The sequence below is a fragment of the Rhea pennata genome, chromosome 7 (assembly GCF_028389875.1).
Source record: "Rhea pennata isolate bPtePen1 chromosome 7, bPtePen1.pri, whole genome shotgun sequence".
Taxonomy (NCBI): Eukaryota; Metazoa; Chordata; class Aves; order Rheiformes; family Rheidae; genus Rhea; species Rhea pennata.
In genome coordinates, this window is record NC_084669.1 from 11729828 (window position 1) to 11753544 (window position 23717).

Genomic DNA, 23717 nt, shown 5'->3' on the forward strand with positions numbered 1-23717 from the left:
GAAAACATAACATTTGAAAGCCTGCAGCCTCAGAGGTTCTGATTTATACCATATGCTGGCTGGGCATGACACGGACATCTTCAGATAACTTTAAAAGAAAAACTTTACTGCAAAGAACTTTGTTTTCATTAACTTCCCCCCCCCCAAAAAAAAACACCAAAACCATCAACAAAAAAAAAGGAATTTTCGTAACTTGTTTCCGAGCTTTATACTTGCACAGCTCTTAAGCCTGCTCAGTCCCACGGCTGAAGCGAGCTCTCCTACCCCGCGCCGCAGGGAGGACAGGCGGCAGCAGCAGGTGGAGAGCCTGGCGCAGGGGACGAGCGCCGGCAGCACGAGCACCGCCGGCGCCCGGAGTCCTGCCTCTCCCTCTCGCACAGCTTTCACAGTAAGTTCAAGAAAGAGTCCGTCTTCAGCCTAAACTCCTTACTAGAAACGGACAGGATCAAAGCATCTTTTTACAAGGAAGAGATGCACGAGTGCTGTGTAAACAGAAGGCCGCTACACAAAGTCCATCTATTTAAAATACTGTTTATTTGTGATTTAACATTAATTAGCATTACATCTATGAGCAATTTCAGATAACATTTATATATTTTCCACAGGACACAGAGTTGGCTGGCTCATTCTTTATGCCAAAGCAAGTAAATAGAGGCATTAGCAAAAGGTGCAAATAGTTCACGGTTGCATTTTAAAAAATATTTATGCACATTGCATTCATTTAGATATATTTTTAAAAAAGTTATGAAAAGCGTTGTTCACAGGTTACTGTTTCTACATATGTTGTAGTACAACACAAATAATGTAGAACATAAAGAAAACAAAGTAAGCAACTGAAAGTTTTCACTATGATTAAAAACACTGATTCCAGTATTTAGTGATAGCTAGAAAATTGTTTCCAGGATCCATTCCAACGTTGCATTATCACACTTACACGGTCAAAGCTAACCAGCCCCCAAACATGCTATAATCAACATTTTTGCATGCCAAACCACTCTCCAGCCATATTTAACAATTTATATATTGTATAATATTTCAACCGGCAATTCAGGAATCACATGGATCTTTTAAATGTACTTCCTATTGTGATGACTGATTTACAGACAAATTTGACATAGCAAAGAGAAATCCTACATTATTTTTTCTATGCTTGTTTATATTTACAATGCAGTAGAAGTAGTAAAATGACAACATCAGTAAAAATGAATAAGTGGCAGTACCACCCTCACCCATGGCACTAGGCTCTAATTTGCCCTGGGTTCATCCAAAGGACAACACAGATTCATGAGACCCTTTTAAAATTAAAACAAAAGTGAAGGGGGAAAAAAAAGTGTTGCACTTTGTATGAATCCACACAAATTATTTAAAACTTCTAATATGGAAATGTAACTTTGCTGATTTAATAAAAATACCCCACATTCCATATCATATATTTAATAAAAAATAATCACCGAACTTTCACTTTCTTTGCCTCATCCTATTTTCTTACTATATCACTTTCCCTTTTATCAGTTTTGTTTCCTTCATTTGGTTATGTTAAGAGATTACTTTTCTTCATTCATTAGCAATACCACAAGGAAAAAAAACCCAGTAAGTTTTAAACATGAATCCAGTTTAATTTTATATGCTTTTATCTTTTGATTTCTAAGTCCCTGGATTCCTGAATTATATTTAAGTATACTCTAAACCAAGCATTCGTAAATACACTCTACTATTAAATGCTTGGTTCACATGCTTATAATACTTTTATACTGAATGGTATACAAACATTTGAACATATAAAATTTTTTTGTTTTGTCAGTTAAACTAAATTATCAATGTTAAGTGTATAAAATCCCCTTTCTCGAAAAATAAGGGTATTTCTCCCCCCAACTGATAGAATAAAAAAGAAGTCTTCAAAAATTATATTTCACTAAAATGAAATATTTGGCAAAAAAGTTATTGATGAATGGAATTCTTAGACATTTTGTATAATTCCAATAAACTTTCTCTTACACAGTTTTCCCCCTAATAATATGTACCAGTGTATAATATTTCTATACGATCTAATCTTAAAAAGATTTAAAGGTGTGCTGTTAATATGCACCCACTTAAACAGGGGTACAGAAACAAAACATATGGTCAAAATCACAATATAAAATTGTATGATCTGGTTACCAAATGAGACAGCAGTTAAAAAAAAAAAAAAAAGAAAAAAAAAAAAGTCACACGATCACTCAGCAGTAACTTTGTTAAAGACTAACTGTACTGAAAATTTTAAGGTCTGCAAAATACTCCAAGCAGAACTTGCTGCTGTGCACTACGATGGTATTTGATCTTGCTATGATGGTGCTCAAGCACCTGCCAGTGTTGTTCTACAGGAAACTACTGAATGTTTCAGACCCTCATAGCAATTCTGGACACACTTAAGTGAGAGAAGAATTAATTTTCAATTAACACAAAAACGTTTTTTTGTTTTTAAAGCAAAACCTCTTCCAGTTCCTTTTTGTTTAGGTTAGAAGTCCAGTTACTGCACCTCCCAGCACTACTCTGTTAATGGTCAACTCAAATTTTTAAAATGCGCAACGTCTCCTCACAACACGACTGCACTTACGCTTCTACTTTCTCCTTCTTTTTATTCTTTTTCAGAAAAGATGGAGTACGGAATTTCTTCTTCTTCTTTGATGGGGATTTGGAAGGTGACCCTTCGGGGGACAGGGCCTCTTCAATCTTTTCAGAGGTTTTAATCGTAATCTCTACACTCTCCACAGTACTAGTGGTTAACTGACTGACCCTCTTGGTGAGGTCTTCTTCCACGTCGTGTGCATCGTCTTTGCCATTTACCACCACAACAGGTAACTCTGCAGATATTAGGTCAGCATTCTGGGTATATAGATCTTCATGATTTTCTAAGAGAACAGAGATTTTTGCAATTATTCGTATTCATGTTCACGTAAAAACCCGGTACTGAAACGAGCACAAGACGCAAGTCAGGACTGTGATGCAAAGAATGAAGCCTGACTTTTTCAGATCTGTTGCTTTCTTTATCTGCATTCTTACTGACTGTAAACAGGCAAATACTGTGAAAATGTCACTAAAGGAAGAGGGGCTGAAAAAGCTGACCGTACTTTACCCAGGCACACACACAGCTGCGCAGTCTCAAGTGCACTCAGGATTCTGTTTTACTGCATGAGACTAGTTTATGAAAACACTGCCATTACATACAGAAACCTTAAATACCAACCTTTGTTAGCTGCCTCTGGAAAATTCTTAGTCAAAAAGTCTAATCATAACTCTTTATTTAAAGGTAATATATAATATCCACTTCCCCCATCTCATAAACATCTGAATTTCAGTATGCCGTGAGTTATTTTCTAGTTGTGAGAATTCCACATAAGGAAAAACTGAGAAAAAAGAAATTGAGTTTTCTGGACAGACTCCCACCTGCATTCTGGGTTCTTTTTTGCTCATTCGACTTCAAGTAAACGTAAAGAATGCAACAAGACAGCAGATGACTCAGGTGAGAGTCACTGGCATATTACAGAAATTACATGGAATACCTTCTAATTTTTCTGGGACATTTTGCGGGGACTGAGTTTGTGACTGAATTTGTGACACAGATGAACCGTCATCTGAGAATAATTCCTGTTCAGCATCTGCAGGACAAGACTTGAATTAGTAGCCATGCAAAAGTAAAAATAAGGCAAGAATGTCAGTGCAAGTGCTATAAGATTTACAGTTCATGCCAATAACCTCAAGAAGTTAAAATACTCAGTTTAAACTCTGTAGATTATGAAATTACAAATTTCATCCATTAACAATCACTAGATATTAGTTGTTTCATAAAAAGGGGGAGAGGTTGAATTCCAGCTAGCATGCCCCATGTTTTTACCTAGCTACAAGCCAGTTTGCTGTTACAAGAAATTATTACAGTATGCTCTGAATGTGATATACAGAGAAGTTGTTTTATTACACAATATTAGTGAAGAAGAGTGCATAGTAAGTGCAACTGTTAAAAACAAACAAACAAAACAAAAACTGAATTAGTAAATCCCTATGGAATAGTAGTATCGAAATAAAGATATAAAGAGGTCATAGCAAAAGTAGATGAATTGAGTATTGGGAGAAAAACAGGAAAAGTTACTGTAATACTTTATCTTTGCTTCTTAAAGCTTTTAGAAATAAGAAAATATAAGGTGCATTAAAAATACTGAAATCTGAGGGCACGAAAATGGAGAACCTATCAACAAGGTGGTCCCAAATATAAATATCACAGAGTATTTCATGTTCTTCATGACAGGTTAACAGCTTTTTCTTGCGAATTCTGATATCTGAACATTTATTAAAAGAAGCCAAGATCGCAGGATTTTTCTCTCTTGCCACATATTTCCTAATTAACAAAGATTATTTTTCACAGGATCACTATTCATATATCGTTTCCCTTACTTAACAGAACTTCCACAGTACGAGTGGTTAAGCACCGGAACAGGTTACCAGACAGGCTATGAAATTTGTATCCTTAAAGACATTCAGAGCTCAAATGGACATGCTCCTGAGCAACTTGAGCAACTTTCAAATTAACTTTGAGCAGGAGGTTGGGCAAGATGATGCTCTTCCATGCTAAGTTATTCTATGATTCTAACATAAAAACTCATTATGTTAAAATGTGTTTTTTGTCAACCCTATTTCTGTGCAAAGCTGTCATTGCTTTAATTTCAGCATTAACCAAACCAAACCAAAACAAAAAACTCCAAGCACTTAAATAAAATTCTACGTATCTCAAGGAGTGTTCTAAAGCTAAGTAATTGCCAACAGTGCATGCTAATAATTAACACATTTACATTTTTACAATATGTTCAAACTAAAAACGAACTGCTGATTTTTGAAATGTAAACCCCAACACGTAAATGCATCACTGACCTTCCAGCCCTAGCTGCTTGCGCTCAATTGTTTTTTTGTACTCTTCCAGTTCCTTTTCCGTGAGATGGCTAAATGGGTTGGGTGGTGCTGGTGGCGCATGCTCATCTTCCTCAAATTGCATTGGCTGGAAAAGAGAAAACCACAAAGTTCAGTAGCTTAAAAAAAAAAAAAAAAAGAAAAAGAAAAGAAACGAGAAATACATGGTTAATGTCTCCTTTTTTGCCCCAAATTTGGTGACAGCAGACCTGCAGAGAAAGAATATGAAAAGAACCATACGCACACACAGAGAATAAAATTGACCCAAATAATACACATTTGCTTAGTAATGAACAGCGACCACTGAGGTGTAAATCACCATTGAATTACATTGGCACAATCACTATTTGAGCTTTTTCTACCAAGAGAGAGCGTCTAAGGACAGACCTGCCTCAATAGCTTATAGTTTTGGCACTAAGATACTCTTCTGAGAAGTGAAAGTCCTTAAACAATAGGAATTCAAGCAAAAGGTTTCCTGCATTTTTCATGAATACTCTAAGTTCTAGGAATTTTTTGGTAGGAAAAAATGTGCTCCAATTTAGGAATCCAACTGGAAGAGCTTTTTTGAGATGAATCTTACAATGACAAAATTAAAGTTATTTTTCATACTGATTGAAAACCCATTTGGAAAATAACTCCTTTTGTCTGAAATAAACCAGCCAACTCAATATTACCTCAAAAAATTGCGAACTAAAATGAAGAAACAGACATACCAACCCAAGAATGGTGGGCAGCTCTTAGAATTACAGAATTTTGTTTATAATTAAGCAAGATTTGTTAGATACACTCAGGATATCCATACTATTCAGAAATAAATATATTGGTGTGGAGAGGTAAGAAACTTTACCAGCGAGTTCCACAGGCAGATAAAAGGATTATTTTCACCTCCATGCATTACAAAATTTGTTACTCCCCCGCTTAAACAGTTTTAAGGCCTATTTCATTAATACAAAAGCCAGGCCAACCCACTGCGCCATTTGAAACTAAGATTTTAAATCTCTGAGATAAAAGATGCATCTACACTAACAAAATGTATCTTACACTCAAATTTTGGTGTTAAAATAACCAGTTCTAATAAAGCCTGTAAAAAAGAAATGACCTAAATTGTAGTTTAAAAGAAAGATGGCCAAAATAGCCTGCATATATATAGAATCATTGAATTACATCCTACTCACTGGACTTGGTTTTTTATCCACAACAATCCCAGCAAGCAACTGAGACTGAGGTCCTGCTGTCTTTAAGTCGTATCGGTTTTGTTCCCGAATCTATATAGAAAAAAAAGTCATGTTAGAAGTAGGTATTTATTTCTCTTCAACAAACCCTATTCCCATCAGCTTTGTAAAGTCAGTAATATTAGCAGTACTTTATGGTTTGAAGACTGAACTTTGAACTTCTGGATCTAAAAATTAAGAGCTTGATCTCTCCTTCCACCTCTGAACACACTGCATATTCTGATGTTGTAGCCATTTAAGTACTCCTGGGAAGCCATCCTAGTCCCAGCTCCTGCACTTCATGTACACCACTATTCAGAAATGACTCCCTTACACCTCTGAATCTCTCCTCTCCATCTCCAAAACGATATATGTTAAGCTATTCAAGAGATCTCTGTGGTGAAAAACGTTGATAAAGTTTTCCTTCTGTGAATAATTCACTGATTACCCCTCAAACCAACAGCTCTAACTTCATGCTGTTAGTGCTTAATAGATTGGCAGATCAGAAATAAATACAAAAATAAATCAGATAAATTGTACAGCAGAAAAACAGTGACCAACTATCTAATGAGATAATGGCACTTAAGTCTAAAAATCATTGTCTAGGACTTTAATATCAATCTCATCAACAGCTAGATGATTAGTTTTTCCAGCTCTAAGGAAGGGAGTTGCTCCTCCTGACTCCAGTTCGATCCCCATGGATACTGCTGCAACTCTTTCCAAGGAAAAAAAATCCTGCAACTAAATGGAAATTGTCCTTTATATCTGCTAATATAGTTATGCTTAGGGCGGAGTATTTGGTCAATCTGACAGTTGGCACTTTATCTGCTCTAAGGGAAAAGCAGTAAGATTTTTATGCTTACAGAAAGCTCTAACAATAATGTCTTTTTAATTTTTTTTCTTTTGTTCTTCTTTTGTTCTTCTTTTTTTTAAAACTATCATTAGCAAGTGGACGGGAAAACAGAAACTCCAGCTTAGTAAGTGCCAGGCAAATTAATATAGAATAGAGCCAGTCTAAGACCAAATCACGCTGTACATGACACAGGGCAATTCAGTTCAGATCTACACTTAATTATCTACTTAATATAATGCTAAATAACGGAGATTAACATTTCTAGCCTATCATTGCTCATCATTCACCATACTGTTGCATTCAATTTTATATATTTTTATCTTTATATATAGAGTTTACATGTATTATATATTTGCATACAAACATTTAGTGCCAAAAGCACGTGTAACCTTAGAAACTTTTTTTACAAAGTGACTTGAAAATGTTATTTTACTGCTGTGTTGAATCATTACTCAAACAAATAATTATATTTGGAAATATTATAGTTTTCTTCAATTCACTTGTTTTACCTTATTTCTCTTTTCCAACACTTCATTTGGGTTTGTATTTAAAGGAACAAATTGGTTTGGATCTTCGATTTTGATCGGCGTTCCTCCACTAGTCTTTGAAGAGTCATCAGCTTTCATCCACTTAAAGAAAAAATATTATGCTAAAAGTGGCCTGATAGGGTGAGGGACAATTATCAGAGTTATTTTATGGTTAGAGAACAGATGTAAAGAAAAGATTTCCTGATTCTATTCTCAATTCTGCATGACACAAAATAAACCTAAGTTATTACAAGCTTGTATGCTTGCCCAAGGGGACTTAAGTTGCCTTGAACAGACACTCTGTAAGATTACTTTCAATAAGCATTGAAATAAAATACACTCTTGCAGAATGCAATACAATCTGCATACTAATGAAATTGTATTTTGAAAGGATCACCCTTCCTAGCAACTGGTGTATAGATCTGCTGATGCCAGAGTCTGTCCTTTCTTATTAATTCATTTGTACAATCAACTTCCATCTCTGCTACAAATTCTGCCTGAAAGTTTTTCCTTTGTAAGTAAGGTTTAAACGCATCTGTGGCTTAAGATGTTTCGTGTGAAGTTGATTTTAGAGAATCACTGACCTACCAGGAGGGGGTGCTCATGCATTTCGGAGTGCATCATGTAGCTGCACTGGCCTGATTGCAAATACCATGCCTCTCTCAGTCCTACAAGAGAGCTGTCTCTCTCTGGGCTGAAAATGTACTGGAAGCATCTTGGTAAGGCAAAACAGAAAGCAAACCTTGGTCGTCATCATCAGAAGCAATAACATGGACAGACTTTTTAACTGTTTCCTACTGTAGGCATCAGAGGAGTTAGTAACAAAAGGGAAATCACTGTTAAATTTTAATCATAAACTTTTCCAAACAGTAACATCACCAAAACAGAAGAGACCCTCAGTACTAATGCCATTAAATCTCCCAACAGCCGATTTTTATCTGCTTGATTAACTCATTTGCTAATCCTGTTAAAGATTTCCTCATATAAACGGAGAGCAATTTGCTTTCTCCCAAGCTGAGTACAAGGCAACTGTGGAGCTGACCACCTACCGTGATCTTGGTTCTGGGACTAGCTTCTCCGTTCCAAGACTCCTCCGGCACATTCACTTTCAAGTAGGTGTTTGGAGAGTTCAGCCATCTTGTCTTCTCCCTCTGTTGTCTTTGGGCCAGGAATTTGAGGGGGGAGAGCGGCACTGTATCATCTTCAAAGGAGAAGGCAGTCACAGTGGCTGGGATCTCAACATCACTCTTATGTCTGGGTTTTTCTCTGACTAATGGTTGCCTATAGGCATAGCCGGTTCTGTATCCCTGCAGAGGTAAAAGAAAATCAGAAGAATGTTGTGCTATCTCCTATATGTTAAACGGGTTCACTCAGCTCTTCAAAGAGCTGATTAGTGATGTCCTGCATCATTCATTCATCCTATTTAAACCCATTTAAAATACCTGGTACAGGTGGACCGAACACCACTCACACTTCACCTTTCTGCTGGCTTTGTGTATGAGAACCAGGGAACAAACTTCCTGCTCGAGTTGCAACCCGGGTAGCATCCAAGAGGGCAGTTAACTATCTAGCACGATGACACTTTCCAATTCATGACACCACCCCATTACTCGCTCTACTTGTATTAAAAGGCTGTTCCAAAATTCATAGTGTAGAATAGGTATTTCAAACAAGCAGTAATTATCATCTTTTCTTTTCTTTTTTCCAGTACTCAATTTTAAATGGATGAAGTCTAATATCAGAATTAATAACAAAATAGAGATGGAAATTTCAAAGTCTATTTACTATGGCAGTGATTAAAAAAATATTTGTACTAGTAGGCTACTATAAAGAGAAAATAGGAATGCTTATGAGATGGGTGTGACAAAGTTTAAGTTCAAAACATTCTAAATTCTTTTTAAGACAGATTAAAGTTTTCAAATAAACTGACATAATAAAAGCTAAGCCAAACAGAAGAGATTAAACATACAGTAAGTACTACTTCCCCTTAATTTTGAATTCACAGAGAAAGCAGAAAGCATCGTTCTCTTTTCAGAATCCTAATCACATACTCAGAAGCTTACAACACTGTATGTACAATGCCAAAAACGTGTTCTTACCAGGTTGTCTAGCATCCTCATGAGTGCTTCAAACTCTTGCTCCCCAACTTTCCATTTTTGTTGTGAAGCCATACTAACTCCACCTCCTCCAGCTGCTGCCAAAGCGTGCGTGAGAGGCTTGAACTTCTGCACGTCTAGTAGTAGGAGATTGTCTACCCCACCTGCGCCAGCTAATGCATGAACCTAAAGATGTTAAAGAACATATTTCATTTGTGGATTTTTTTTTTGAATTCTCTGCTTGTCTGAATTCGCAGGAAAAACACACTCAACACACAAGCTGCATTTTTTTTCTTGTATTAGTTTTTTTCTATGCAAAAAATACACTGAAATATGTAACAAATGATTCCTATTGAATAATATCTGCTAATAAGTACACTATAAAAGGAGCAGATTCAAACACTAGTTCTTGGAGTACCCTAGAAAGAATTTTTTGCATCACAAGACTATGAATGGCTTTTATTTTGATACAGATTTCAAAGTGGATGAATGACAGAATTCAAAGTGAATGAATGCCAGGGAGATGGAGGAGAGGAAAAGAAAGGGGACTGCTATTTGCACTTCCCCTCCAGATGTGTACTTGGGAGGACAGGATTGCTAGGGAACAAGAAGGAGCTAAGTGATGAAATTTCTGGGAATAAAGTTAAAGTTATGGAAGGTAAGGACACTTCCAGAGGTATCTCCCCACACTAATAGTGGTATACAGGTATAATAGCTATGTAATACCTAGATATCTAACCAGATAGCAGAAGTTAGACAAAATGGAAACCATTGATTTTTGAGACTCATTTTATTTTCAAGTGAACTCTCTTCCATTCCTCCAACATCTTTTTGTTTGTTTAGTTTTGCAATTCTTTGTGACCATAGGCTAAAGCTTCTTTTCTTTGTAACAACATTCAGCTTTGACAGGTGACCTAAATATGAGATATTTTGAGTCATGTCTCCACATGCCGTGAGTACTATGGTATCTTTCATCTGCTTATTCACCTTCGAGTAGCTGCATTCCACACAATGGAATGAAATCTGTAGGCTTCAGAGCATAACACGACTGGGACACGTTCTAAGGGAAGTGATACAGTATTTGTGTTGTTCCATCTACGTTTTTCTGATTACTCCAAATTTTTCTGATTTCTACCTGTCAGATTACACTGGATTCCACAATCCTAAACACTTAGTAACATTAGAGATTTTCCCATCTGGTACATAATCTATAATTCACCAGCACAAGCTTTTGAAGCCAAATACTGACAAATTCTCTCTCACCTGTGTTTCACAGGCCAGTTGCACATTGAAAATATAGTGGAATGCTTCTTCCAGTGTCTCACCCAGTGCTACCACACCATGGTTTCTTAAGACCAATACCTAGTAAATAAAGACACTAATGTTAAATGGTAGAAACTGGCACGGTACATGAAAATTGTTTATGCAAAGCGTGAAGGAGGCCGAATACCTTGCAACTGGGTCCAAGAACTTTCTGAAGCTGAATTCTCTCTTCCTGCTCATCAAGAGATCCCTGGTAATTGTAATAAGCAACATCTCCCAGAATCAGAGCCTCTTGTGATATGGGGAGGATACCACACTTCATAGATGAAACCTGTTTCAAGAAAATGAAGCACTTAAGTAGGAAAAAAAAAAATCACTATTTTTTTTTCCCAAGAGCCTTAGTGGGCTGTAAATTACATCTTTGCTACGAGAGACACAACCTCTCCGTTTTAGAGGTGGAGAAATAATACCTTACTGCTTTACCTCATCTAGCTTCCTATAGCGTTACAGAGCTGCTGTTACTTAACTTAGGGATAAGTTTACGTTAGGAGAGGACAAATTATTCCAAATTAATTCCTGTGAATTTCATCCATATTTAATTCTCATTATTATACCTACACAGTATTTTTTCCTGCTTTCCTGGTGTTTTTAACTAAAATGTTGGTATATATATAGATATATATATATAAAAAAGAAGTTAGCCATTCCTTTTTCTATCTCTAGTCAAGGAATGCATATATATATGCATTTATATATAATAATATAGCATGGAATTTATCTATTTATCTCAAAGCAACCCTTTCAAGTCTCCTTACATTTTTATCATGGTCATACAGTCCAGTTTAGCTCTCTAATTCATTATGCTATAATTATAACTCATTTTTTAACTACAATATTTAAATAGGGGATAAATCGGAACTGGTTTACAATATAGCCATTCGAAAACATAGTTGCATAATCCAAATGATAATGTATATGACACATTATACAGCATGAGATGCTATAAATAACCATTGTGCAAACTACATACCTTACTCCCTCATCAACCTGAGTACCATCACATCTGATCATCTTTTTCACTGTGATGGCCCAGCCCTCCTACTCTGATGATTTTATAACCTCAAAGAATCAGCCTTTTCTTTCAGCGTAGTCATGAATAAATTAAATTTATGTTAAAAACAAAAAAATAAAACTGTTGTGAGCAGTAATTCAGCTGCAGAAAGCTGATCTAAGTTCCTAAGGTAAGCTTGTTTACTTTATGCACTTTATGCTAGAAGCAGGAAGACTTACCGCTGCTGTTGCAGGGGTATGTATGTGTATCACACATCTGACGTCAGGACGTGTGGAGTAGATGGCCACATGTGGACTGAATCCTGCACTGTCAATACTTAGAGTTGTACTTCCCTGGTCAACTACATCTCCTAGGATGTTTACCTTAACCTGGGGAAGGGGGGGTGGGGAAATCAAACAAAGGAACAGCATTCAAGAAATCTGCTTAGCTGCAGCTGCCCGAACTGTCTGTCCTTCTCTGTGCCTCCTCCCCAATACCAAAATTTTTGCCTCCTCCCCAATACCAAAATTTTCGCCTATGTTTTCTATACTTTTAGGGATCTGTGCATGAAAAAATAGAATAGCAGAGCAACCTTGAATCTGTGCATCAACAGACCATGCAGCTGTCCAAGACTATGCTAACTCTCGGAAGCCCAGCCATGGAAGAAGTAAAGATGAGACCCTGATATAACATATATCCTTCTTTGGTCCAGCTGACCTTTTCTATAAAAGAAGATCTCAGTAGTTTACAAAGCAGAATTACAACTGGAACAGAAATGGGCTATGTGTAAGAATAAAAGATTTTATTCAACTACTAAATGTATTTTTATGTCTGTAAACCTTCCAACTAAAGTGAGAAAGGAGAAAAAGTACCTTCAAAAATTTCAAGTAAATTATATACTCATAGAAACCATTAGTTAATGGCTTTTTTTTTTTTTTTTTAAGTGAGGCACCCTCATTCTCACACTTTAAAATTAATTTTATTTACTTTTCATACAGTTTAAATACAAAGAAAAATAAAGCCTCTGAAAAATTTGTATGTTAAATGCACAGAGAATTTCAAATTTATGGAAATGTTAAAAATGTTACTTCTAGACCAAGCAAGACAACATCTTCATATCAAGTCTTGTTCTCACATTCATATTTTGGTTCTAGGTTTGTTGGTCAATGCCACCAATCTCAATCTGCTGCTCCCTTCTAACAGCAGGTAGCTTCTTCGCAGAAATATGAAGAACATACCACACCAAAAGAAGTATGTTTTAGCAGTTGAAAGTTCATAAATGCCACTCTATAACTTTATCCCTGCTCCCTTCTTGGGCCTGGAAAGGATTATTTAATTCTACTGCCCCACTTACAAAGATAAGAGCTGATCCAATAATACTATTCCTGCAAAGCAGTTTCATATGTATTACTATATTGTCGCACTATAAAAGGTTGCTGCTATACTGAGTCTATTTGGTTAGCTCCGGTAGACAGAAAACAAACTTTGCTGTTTTGCTTCAAAGCTAAGCTAGAGACAAAGCAACAGAAAGCAAAGCTAAACCCAAACAGAAATACTCCGGACAAAGGATGGTGTGATCTAAATAGTTAATCAGCTTTTCATCTGGTGGGGAAACATTAAAAACAGAAACATGATTATATTTTAGGAGCCCCATTTGGGGTCACAAAAGTCTTTTAGAAAACAGGTTGACCTTGATGGGTATTACTGTAGGTGAATCACATACCAAATTAGAAGCTGAAGCTTCAGAAAAAGACAGACCTCTTGGAATGATTAGAATATGGTCATGTTCTTTGCTTACTCTTACCTGCAAAGGAAGGAAAAAAAAATGAATTCCTGATCTATTTTTGAGTTTGTATTACTTGAGGGGGAGGGGAGAACTTAAATAATTTATTACATTAATTGAATGAGTAATTGAAGTCTCAAATAATAAAAAATATTCTCTAACACACTTACTGTGATATAGGAGTTTGGCAAATGTGCCCACCCAAACAAGTCAGCCAACCTATATAAACTGGCTAACTTGCAACGAGTAAGTTTTTCTCCTTTAACAAATGAGGAGGTATCTATTCCAGCTAGATCGTTGATAGGAGTAACCATTCCATGGCCTGAAAAAAAACAAACAAATAAAGAAGATAGTGGCTAGTCACACAATTAATTTGTAATTATGGCATGATCTTCTAGAAGCTGTATATTTAGAATTGTTAGCTTAGTTGTACCAGCAATTACCAGACTGGAAACGCAATTCTGGGATTTCTAAGGTCTTTATCATAAACCTCTGTTAATTTAAGACAGTAGAACCATACCTGAAAATTATTAAGTCTCTGATGTTTGAAGAAGTAGTAAAGAACTGATATATAGGTTTACTTTTAAACACCACTCACACTTTAAACTCTTTCCTGCCTCAAGGTGCTACGCAAGGCTGAGCTATGCTTCAAGACAATTGCTAATAATGAAGTATTTTTACATGTTACTTTGAAAATTGAAGGAGAAAACACTTCTGCTGGACTTCAGACACTGATATAAATAATCAGAAGAGATGTCTTAGTACTAACTTAAAGGGCTCAGACTAAGGAAAAAGTAAGGACTAGCGCAGTTCTCCATCTGTTGGACAAAATAGATCACATCTTAACAGAGAAAACACATTGATCAATTTATTTCTTTGACTTAAAATTACACAAATCTACCCTTCTCTCCTTCACAAATGTATGACATCTCTTTGCGAACTTACAGTCATTGCTTACGTGGAAAGCACTGCCAGAGAAGGAAAGATTTGTTTTGGTTTTAGCAAAAAGAGCATGCACTTCCCAAGGAGCCATCCCGGCCGAGTCCGTGGGCAAATGCTGCGGAGACAACAGCCGGCCCCGCAGTCTCACAAACAGACCCCAGCCGCCCAGATAAGACTATCCAGGTTCCCTGTTGGTCTCTTCCATTTGTTTTGTTATCTGAATTCTGAAGAGTCATTTTGGGATCAGTTTTTCAAAAGGTGCTGAACACTGGCAGGTGCTGCTGTATTTCAGGCTTGTAGGCTCCCACATCGTGTCTTCCACCCATGGAACTTAAATCAACTTTAAGTAACATTTCAGTGATTCAGGGCTTGGAAAGAAGCTTTTGAAAATGCTGTCTCGTGACTGAAAGATCCTAATGACAGCTTTATAACTATACTTTAATGCTTACTAAAAGCTTTTTTAGCTCTGAAAGCTGTTTGTGTACCAGTTCACTTCAACAAGCTATTCTCTCTTTTTATAATTTAAACACAAGAGTAGAAAAATAAACAGAATCTAATACGGTGTGTATTTTGCGTCTCGGTTTATGCTTATGTTAAATTGCTAACAATAATGATGTGCTGCATTTTGCTCCCCATCTCCATAAAAATCTTTGTTAGCAAATTCTGTAATAACTGAGTGTCAAGACTCAGGACAGTTTGGATAGCATAGACACAAATCAAAAACTGTGTGAGAGAGAGGCTGAAAAGGGCAGTTCTTTAAGCCCAGTATCTGTATTGCTTTATAGCTTAAATGAGCTCTGACAGAACTTTTATACAGAAGAAATCCCAGCATGGGTAAAATCTAGTGATTATAAAAAAACAAAAAAACAAACAAACAAAAAAAACAAGCGAAAAGAGGCAATTATACACATAGTTCACTTACTGAGTGAAGATGAGGAAAAACCTGCAAAAGAGCTTGCTGTAATGTAATCAGCTATCTGCTGTAATGCAAGCAGTCCAGTTGGGTTATTGCCCTTCTTCATCTGTTCTTGAATAAGGCATTCCAGATCTTCTCTAAAAGCCTGTGGAAACATTTGAGAATCATCAAGGAAACCTGGCTTTGACAGAAAGAAGATTATTATAGGTGGGGCTGGTAGGTTTGTCTGTTATTAATGTTACATGACACTTCCCCTTAAACCTTGTTTTTATCTGCTTATAACTTTGTCAAACTTTAACCATCTGGTCTACAACTTTGTATGCTAAGTATTGGCAATTTTTTGTGGTGGGGAGGAGGGCGGGAAGCAGTAGCTCAGCCCCAGTGGGTTAACTATTTCCTAGAAAAAAAAAGTAAAATATAAGTGTTAACAAAAAAATGTTTGTATCAATAATTAAAGAATTCCCCATGGTTTGGAAGACATACTTGAAATTTGACCAAGCTAGGTTGTTTTTAGCGCTGGATATTTTCTCTTTTTAATTCTGTAATCCCTCTAAAAATCCATCTGCATCTGATAGAGTTACAAACAAATGGAAAACTGGAGTTCATCCATGCTCAAGTAATAGCACAGATATGAAAAATTAGAAGAAATGTCAGCATGCCACCTCCTCTCTACTTCTTTCTTTCTCTAAAAAGGAAGGAACTCTTCCCTCTTCTCCCCAGTATAAATGTCCACAACCCCAGCAGGTAATGTCTTGCAGAAAACTGGAAAAGGGTTTTGTGATATCATATCAGATACACTTCGTATTGCAGACGAAGCCTGTTTCTTCCAGGCGACCACAGCTCATAACAAACACCTGTTTTGAGACTATCACAGTCTCATTCAGTCTTGCCACTCCTAGACTAAATAAATTCAGTTCTTTCAAACTTTCTGTACAGGTTGTACTTTCTAAACCTCTCCATGTGCCTCGGCGACATCCTCCTGCTTTGCCCTTGCGTCCGGGCGAGCAGCAGTTACAGCTGCACGCACACCACTGCCCACGGGTGTTACGAACACTTCTTGCTGGTTTGGTGTATTGGCAATGCAGCTGACTCCTACTATACCCCCAAGCCTCTCTCTTTATGTACCCGTCTCTTCTAGTTTGCCTTCCCAGGGGCAGTACTTAGGCTCAGCTGGAAATGGAAATCGTTCCGTAAGGCAAATGCATTTTGTTCAATCTACTGAGTGAATTTTAATTCTGTCCTCTTAAAACACCCACTTTGTTGGGTGAAAATCAACCAGTTTCATAGCACATTCCTTCATTTAAATCAAAACTGTTGGTGAACAGTCTGAGTACTTCTGGACCCCTAGAAGACATCTGCAAGACCCTATCTGACCCTACCAGCTGGGCAGCTGAGCATCAGTAAATACACTTCAAATATGTTTTTCAGACACTTGTGCTCTTTCCTTAGAGTAAATTTGCTAAGATCACATTACGTGGTGCTTTTAGTGCAGACCAGACTAGGCACGCAGCACTCCCACAAAACACTTGAACAACCTTTCGCAAGTCTAAAGATATATGGGCAAAGTCTGATTTTTTTTCTCTGCAGTGGCTGCGTGGTGTAAGAGTGGACAAGCAGAAAGTAGAGAAACCGACGCCTGCTTGCACTCCCAAATCACGTCTCTGCTCTCTCTGCACTGGCGGGGTAATGGTGATTCAAATCTGGGTGTGAGCAGTAGGGAACAGATGGGGAAAAGGGAATAAGAATAGTGAACAGGATGAGAAAAGGAATCGAACTGGGACTGAAAGAAAAGAAGTGGTGCTATGGGAGGCAGATCAGCACTGGGAGCCAGTAAGAAAAACAGATAAGGGTAATGGGAGGTAGTTGCTAGTAAAGCAAACAAGCAGTTGTGGAAACAGAGACCAGGAGAAAGGCAAACCGTAGAGAAGTCAAAAGCAACTAAGAACCTGGCAGGCAAAGGAGGAGAAAATTTGAAGCGGGGAAAGAATTTAAAAGGGTTCAGCAAAGAGCCTGGAAATAAAATTCAGGTAAAAGAAAAGTAGATCTCAGATCAGCTGGGCAGAAGGACTAGAGGTGGGGATGAGCAATACTCGGAGTGGAATGCGATGCCAAGGGCTGAGCAAAGGACTACAGCAAGCAGAGCGAGGATGAGTCTGAGGCACAAAGACTAGAAACGGGTAAAACAAACAAACAAACAAACAAAAAAAAAAGGAGAAGAGGGACAGTACAGAATGGAAAGAAACAGATTGGAACAGGAAAAAAAAATGACAGAAAGCTTAATGGAAGAAGGTTAGAAGAATCTATGTTCATAATAAACCACTGCTCACCACTCCTCCAGCACTGGGAACGTAACCGAGCAGACTCTCACCCTTCAAATAACTGAAAAGCCCACTGTCCTCAATTTTTAAGTCAGCTCCAAGAGTGGCTATCGCCAACAGTGACCCCATCTATTCGGACTGCAAAGCGGTCGCAGCGCCTACGTGGGGTTGCCCGTACCGCTGCACCGGCCAGCAGCCTTCCCCGAACTGCAGCTCGGACGGGGCTGCAAAGCCCAGAACGCTGAGAGCCAGAAATACAACTGACGTGTCTTTGCTTCCCTTGCACATGTATAATCTTTAAGTGTATCACTATCATCTTGTCCTCATGCCTCATTTAGCACTCAATGGCTATTTCTTACTTAAAAAACAAACAAACAAACCAAACAAAAAAAAACAGTATTTTATCTTCTTCTCACGGGTCAGTCTGTGACCCTATGCTTTTTCTGCATGCTATGCTATACATACCCTGTTGAGATAGCAATTATTATTTATCTGACAAGCTTTTCTCTGGGGCAAATAATTACTGTAAATCCAAACGCTTTGTAAGCATCAACTTACTAATCCTCAAACCGTGCCTTTAAGGTGAAGCACGGCACTACCAGGATTTTCACAGAACGGGTGCAGAGAGATTGAGGTCAAAAGATGCCACTAATTCGGGGTATTCATTCGGAGATGCCTCAGGCCCACTTCTCAGAGCACTAAGCATTAAGCAGCTTTTTACATACTCAAAGCACAATTCCCAGTATAACTTCAAAAGCAGCTTGGAGTGTTTAAACACACTGTAAGTTATTTCTGAGGGTAAAGAGTTGGACACAAAAAAATCAGAAACTAAAAAACAAAATAGCCGATTACTTTTCAGTTATTAAAAGGAGGTCCCTACAAAAATGTTCTGCATTACTCACTGTGGAAAACTGAAATACAGAGAGGTTTTATACCGATTTGTATAAAGAGAAGCCACGTATTTGCAGTCTCATGGAGGCTGTGGAGAAGATGTAATTTGTAATGTACTTGTTTCAGAAGGAGAGGGAGAAAAACAGTTATTTGTATTACATTAAAGTTACTCTTAACAACAACAAGATCAACAAGGACTATAGAAAGGATCTGCAAAAACTTTCCCAGTAAACTCTTTATTAGTCATATTCAGATTGACTTTTAAAACTTCAAGTTAGCTTTCATATATTTTATTTATTCTGTCACATCTATTTCTTCTCAAGCCTCCAAAAGGAAAAAAAAAAAGTGGAAAAGTTTTGATTTTAGATTCTATTTTTAATTCTTTTATTTTCTGTTTGAGCTATTCTTCATTCTTCTGAGCTCAGTCTTGCTCTCTGATGCTAACAACAGTACATTTTACACTCGCCGAGGCTATTGCAAGTGAGGATTGTTTTCAGTGCTGGTATCAACAATTTTGTTAAACTGAACAAACTTTCCTTAAAAATTGCTTCCGAAATATCGGCAAATAGGTAAGAGCCAGGGCAAGCATCAGACAGGCAGGTTTGAGACAAACTGTAAAACAGAGGTGAAAATATGCATGAAGCTTTTGCAGTAAACTACATAAATTACACACATGCCAGTGCACAGCAATAATGTTCTAGGTAGACAGCAGCCTTCAGTGTGCCATGCAGATGACCATGCCCATTCTTTAATGCATATTTATGAATATTTCAATACCTCCACATTCGCTCGCTCGCTCAGATGTTGGAAGCTCCTGACTCTCCCTCCCCTCTATTTTGCTTAGGATCCTTACAATTCATGGTGCTCTGCTGTCCATCCTCAGATAACCATTCCACACGTGCAAACAGAGCCTTGCCCTGTAACTGATAACGCCCCACCGGCTCGATGAACGGCACCACATGCTTCTGGAGAACAATTTACATTACACGTTAGCCATCACATGAACGATGTTTATTGGAGCTTCGCAACTTTTCCCTCACTGGTTCTGTAAAATCACTACTGAGTAGGGCTCCAGTTTTGGGATCTGATCCATCAGCAGCAAGAAACTGCTTCTGAAAAAAGTCGAATTGCAGCCTGGAGTCCAAGTGGTTAGGTTTTGCTTTGATTCACAAGGCTATAATGTGAACCACGGGACATTACACCTTGCAACTGTCCACAAGTGACCGAGTAAAAGTCAGGCTCAGGATGCACATTTTCAAAAAGAACACAAAACGCTCCGCTCCAGCAAAAGGCAGGTATTTTTCAAGTGGAAAGGTCACTAATAATTTAAGATTTAGTACTTGACAAGAAAATGCTGAATAAGGAAAACAAACAGTGTTGCCAGATGAATGAGAAAAGTATGTTATTCAGCTATATGCTCAATATTGCTCAATAAAGAGAGTTTCAGCTCTGGGATTTAAGTCAGGTAAACGTGTATGCGCATTTTTTTAAACACTAGAATTTTAAGCATACTAAGATACAGTGAAAGCAGTGACTTTTGCTGCGGTGGCAGAGCTCCAAGATGAGAAGTGACCCTAACTGACATCTCTTCACGGCTGATCATGCTGCTTGTGAACACAGCTGTAATACTTCTGGGCTCAACCCAGAATCTGAGCACGTCTGCGCTGGTGGTATGGAAAACCTGCGGCCTGGACAATCCACTCATGCAGAACTGAGAATTGTTTCCTCTGTTTGTACAGCCGCCCTTCGGCTTTAAATGAGATCACCCTTCCGGTTGCTGCTTGCGCGGGAACAGTACTCCAAGCACCCCACCAAACGTCTGCATGGGAAACACGCCATGATGAGAACTGGGTCCATCATAGCTATTTTAGAGGTAAAGCAAAGCTTAAGTCGGATGAACTGGCCTTCCGACTGCCACTCCACAAGTAGGTATGGAGAAACAAATCTTCCCACAAACAAAAAAAACAGGGCAGCTCAGCTTGCACTACAGACTGTGGGTAATGCCCCCAGAAGAGGCTGGAGCACCAGTGCGGACATACTTGACTCTCATATGGTGGCCTTCACTGAGCAGGTCATTTAGTCAGATGAATTTGGTACTGTACAAGTTTCATTCCTTCTAAAACCTCAAGCCAGCTCTTTCATACCAGCTTAGACAGCCTTATGCGGCATTATGCAGCCTGCAAAACAGATACAGCTTTCCTTGATAAAGTCATTAGTTGTACGATTAGCTCAACATATTTCTAATATCATGAAACTACTTCTCCAGAAATGTACACAATCATCTTCCAGATACGCAAACTTAAGCACAATAACAAGCAGTTAAGCTGCAAAAATTTTTTAACTGGCACCTGAAAGGGGTCACTGAAACTTAACAGCGTTGTTACAAGCCTCAACTCTCAATCATTTACTTACGTTTTTGGAAAGATAATTCACAAAGTGTAAGTGACAATGCAAAAGCAGGGCTTTTAGAAATTAAAGCAAACATTTGCAGGCATTAGTTGACAAAAGTTGTTTTTTTTTTCAAACCAACAGAGGCAGACAAACTAAAGTATCTAGCTAGAATAACATATAACATAGTATTGTTCTCTACCATAGATATTTTTTTTTTTTTAGAAAATTTGAATATTAGTCTGCTCATCTAGGCAGACAGTTCTCTGAGGACAGTAGGACATGTGCAGGCTTATAAGTATTTAGACTCTCTTTCCAGGTGGTTTCTTGTTTTTTGACCATTGATTTCTACATGCACTACTCATGCACTCACAGAAGCAGAAATGAAATGAAAAGACCCTCCCATAAATAGAGAAAACAGAATAGCATACAAATCACCAGCAAATAAAACAAACCACAGCAAACTTGTAAGAGAAGAACATATATGTTCACATCAGGACTAATTATATCAAGGTTCAAACCAAACAGTTTGATATGTCAGTCTACCAGAATAACTAGAAAACATACACAAGGTTCCTAAACTTAACAACAGCACAGATACTAGCCTAAAAGCTTCAAAATAATGCAATAAAGCCCTTTAAGTTTTCATTTTTGTCCATTTTTGATCAGAGGTTAAATATATATATATATATATATACACACACATATATATATATATATATATATAGATATAGATATAGATATATAAAAGAAAGGAAAAGTTTCAAAACTTAGCTGGTATTTTGCTCTCAAGGAGTGAGGAGCTGTTAACTTTAACTCCTGTGCTTTAAGCGCAGCTGCCCACGGAGGGACCTTCGCTGGAGCAGCCAGCGCGGGGCTGTGGTTTCTCGCAGCCTCCCTCCAGGCGCTGGTTCACACACAAACAGCCGGTGCCCGAAGTGGAAAAGGGTGGAGTTGGCCACAAAAAAAAACCGCCAGCAAGTTAAGGCTTGCAAGGAAAAGATAAGAAACTCTAAGAAAAAAAAAAAAAAAAAAAAGGCTTCTGTGTTAAGACAGAAAGAAATGGACTCATTAATAAATACTGGGAATTAAGTTACCATAGAATCTACAGAGAAGACTGCAGTGAAACGCATAGATATTTGAGCTAGATTTAAGCGAGTGACTCAGTAACTACAAACTAGTCCCCGTACAAAAGTTCAGCGTGGACCAGTTTTTCCCATTTCTCTAACCTAGTGCAAGCTAGCTTTCTTCCAGTAGCCAAATTAGCATGTCTATGACTACGATAGGCAATCTAGATACACTCTCTGATTAGAGCAAAACTGAAACATAGAAACCCTTTTCCAAGCCAGTGTTCAACACTCCCAGCACTGAAATTCCCATCACTAAAACCTCTGAAAAACTGGTACAGCAATGCTACAGTGACACCCTGCAAAGGGGGTGTCTAAGCCCCTCGGCCTCAGTCCTGTGCAAGGTGCTCAAGGTGACTCTGCTAGAGCAGAGGGGGCTTGGACTGGATTATCTCCAAAGGTCCCTTCCAACCTCAGCCATTCTTTGGCCATATTATTTTGCTGAGTCAAGTGACGCTACGTATCTTACTGGATAGACCATAACTACTAATTTTTAAATACGCAGAACTTAGAATATCAGATAAAATCAAATTTCAGTTTGTCAGGGATCTTACATGTTTGTGACTAATTGTTTTTTCAGTAAATGCACATATGGTAGCAGTGCATCAGGACAGACTATTCCAAAGGTGGTTTGGAATATACATAGTTTTTCATCAGACAGGAAGGGCACTGGACAGGGATGAAGGTAATTTCACTGGTCACTACTTACTAGGATTTGCCAAGTACCTCCAAGAAAACTGGTATTAAAGCAAAGGATTATTTAATAATGTCTGTCTGAGAAGAATGTCAGAAAAAGACAAAAATTAATATAGCTATATGCCTTTTAATTGCCATGCATTCCTTCTATTGCAATCGAAACCCTTGCTCTCTCGCCTGACCCACTTGGTTCCCCTATCTGACAGCATTTACAAAACCAGTGACAGAAAGCAAAACGGTAGATTTCATTACACTGGATTTTATTTTACATGTCCCTATCACTTTCCTACAGAATTAATTCAGATCAGAGTGCTATTTATAACTAATAACTTAAAATAGGTATAGGTCCAGAGAGTAAAAATGTCAGGCAAAGGAGGGAGGATTTCATTATGTTTAATGATTTGAGTAATCTAAAGAATATCGCCTGTTAACAGCGCTCAGATTACGCTAACTTTACAACATGATCTACAACCCCCCCCCACAAGACAAAAAGACCCCCCCGAAGCAACACCAAGCACAGCCACAACCCTCTCCCTCCCCACAGCGAGGGACGAAACCAATTCAACAACCAGCAGGAAGATTACAAATGTGGATGTAAAAAAAATCACTCTGGTCTCTATCAGGAGACTGATGAAATAAATACAGCATTAACCCAAGCACAAATCTGCAGTCATTTAAGACTGTCAGCGCCCCAGGCACCCCAGCAGGACAGCGCCACGG

At 37.9% G+C, this 23717-nt stretch overlaps 1 protein-coding gene across 10 annotated transcripts in view; it reads right to left on the bottom strand.

The window, feature by feature from the left end:
* Positions 1-515: 515 nt before the first annotated feature.
* The window catches only part of ADD3 (adducin 3), a 108048-nt gene continuing 84846 nt past the window's right edge, over positions 516-23717 (bottom strand). For 4 of the 10 annotated variants that reach the window (XM_062579554.1, XM_062579555.1, XM_062579553.1 and 1 more), the window contains 13 exons: positions 15584-15722; positions 13890-14041; positions 13660-13740; positions 12176-12325; positions 11073-11216; positions 10886-10984; positions 9626-9808; positions 8576-8833; positions 7509-7628; positions 6111-6200; positions 4900-5023; positions 3540-3635; positions 516-2888 (listed from right to left, as the gene is read on the bottom strand). In XM_062579554.1, the coding sequence (XP_062435538.1) occupies positions 2590-2888; positions 3540-3635; positions 4900-5023; positions 6111-6200; positions 7509-7628; positions 8576-8833; positions 9626-9808; positions 10886-10984; positions 11073-11216; positions 12176-12325; positions 13660-13740; positions 13890-14041; positions 15584-15722 (1935 nt within the window). In that variant the 3' untranslated portion in view covers positions 516-2589. Of the gene's footprint in view, positions 2889-3539; positions 3636-4899; positions 5024-6110; positions 6201-7508; positions 7629-8575; positions 8834-9625; positions 9809-10885; positions 10985-11072; positions 11217-12175; positions 12326-13659; positions 13741-13889; positions 14042-15583; positions 15723-16373; positions 16393-18830; positions 18848-19563; positions 20745-20825; positions 21242-21949; positions 22095-23717 lie in introns of those variants that run through there. The other 6 variants (XM_062579560.1, XM_062579562.1, XM_062579561.1 and 3 more) reach the window with 6 other exon arrangements.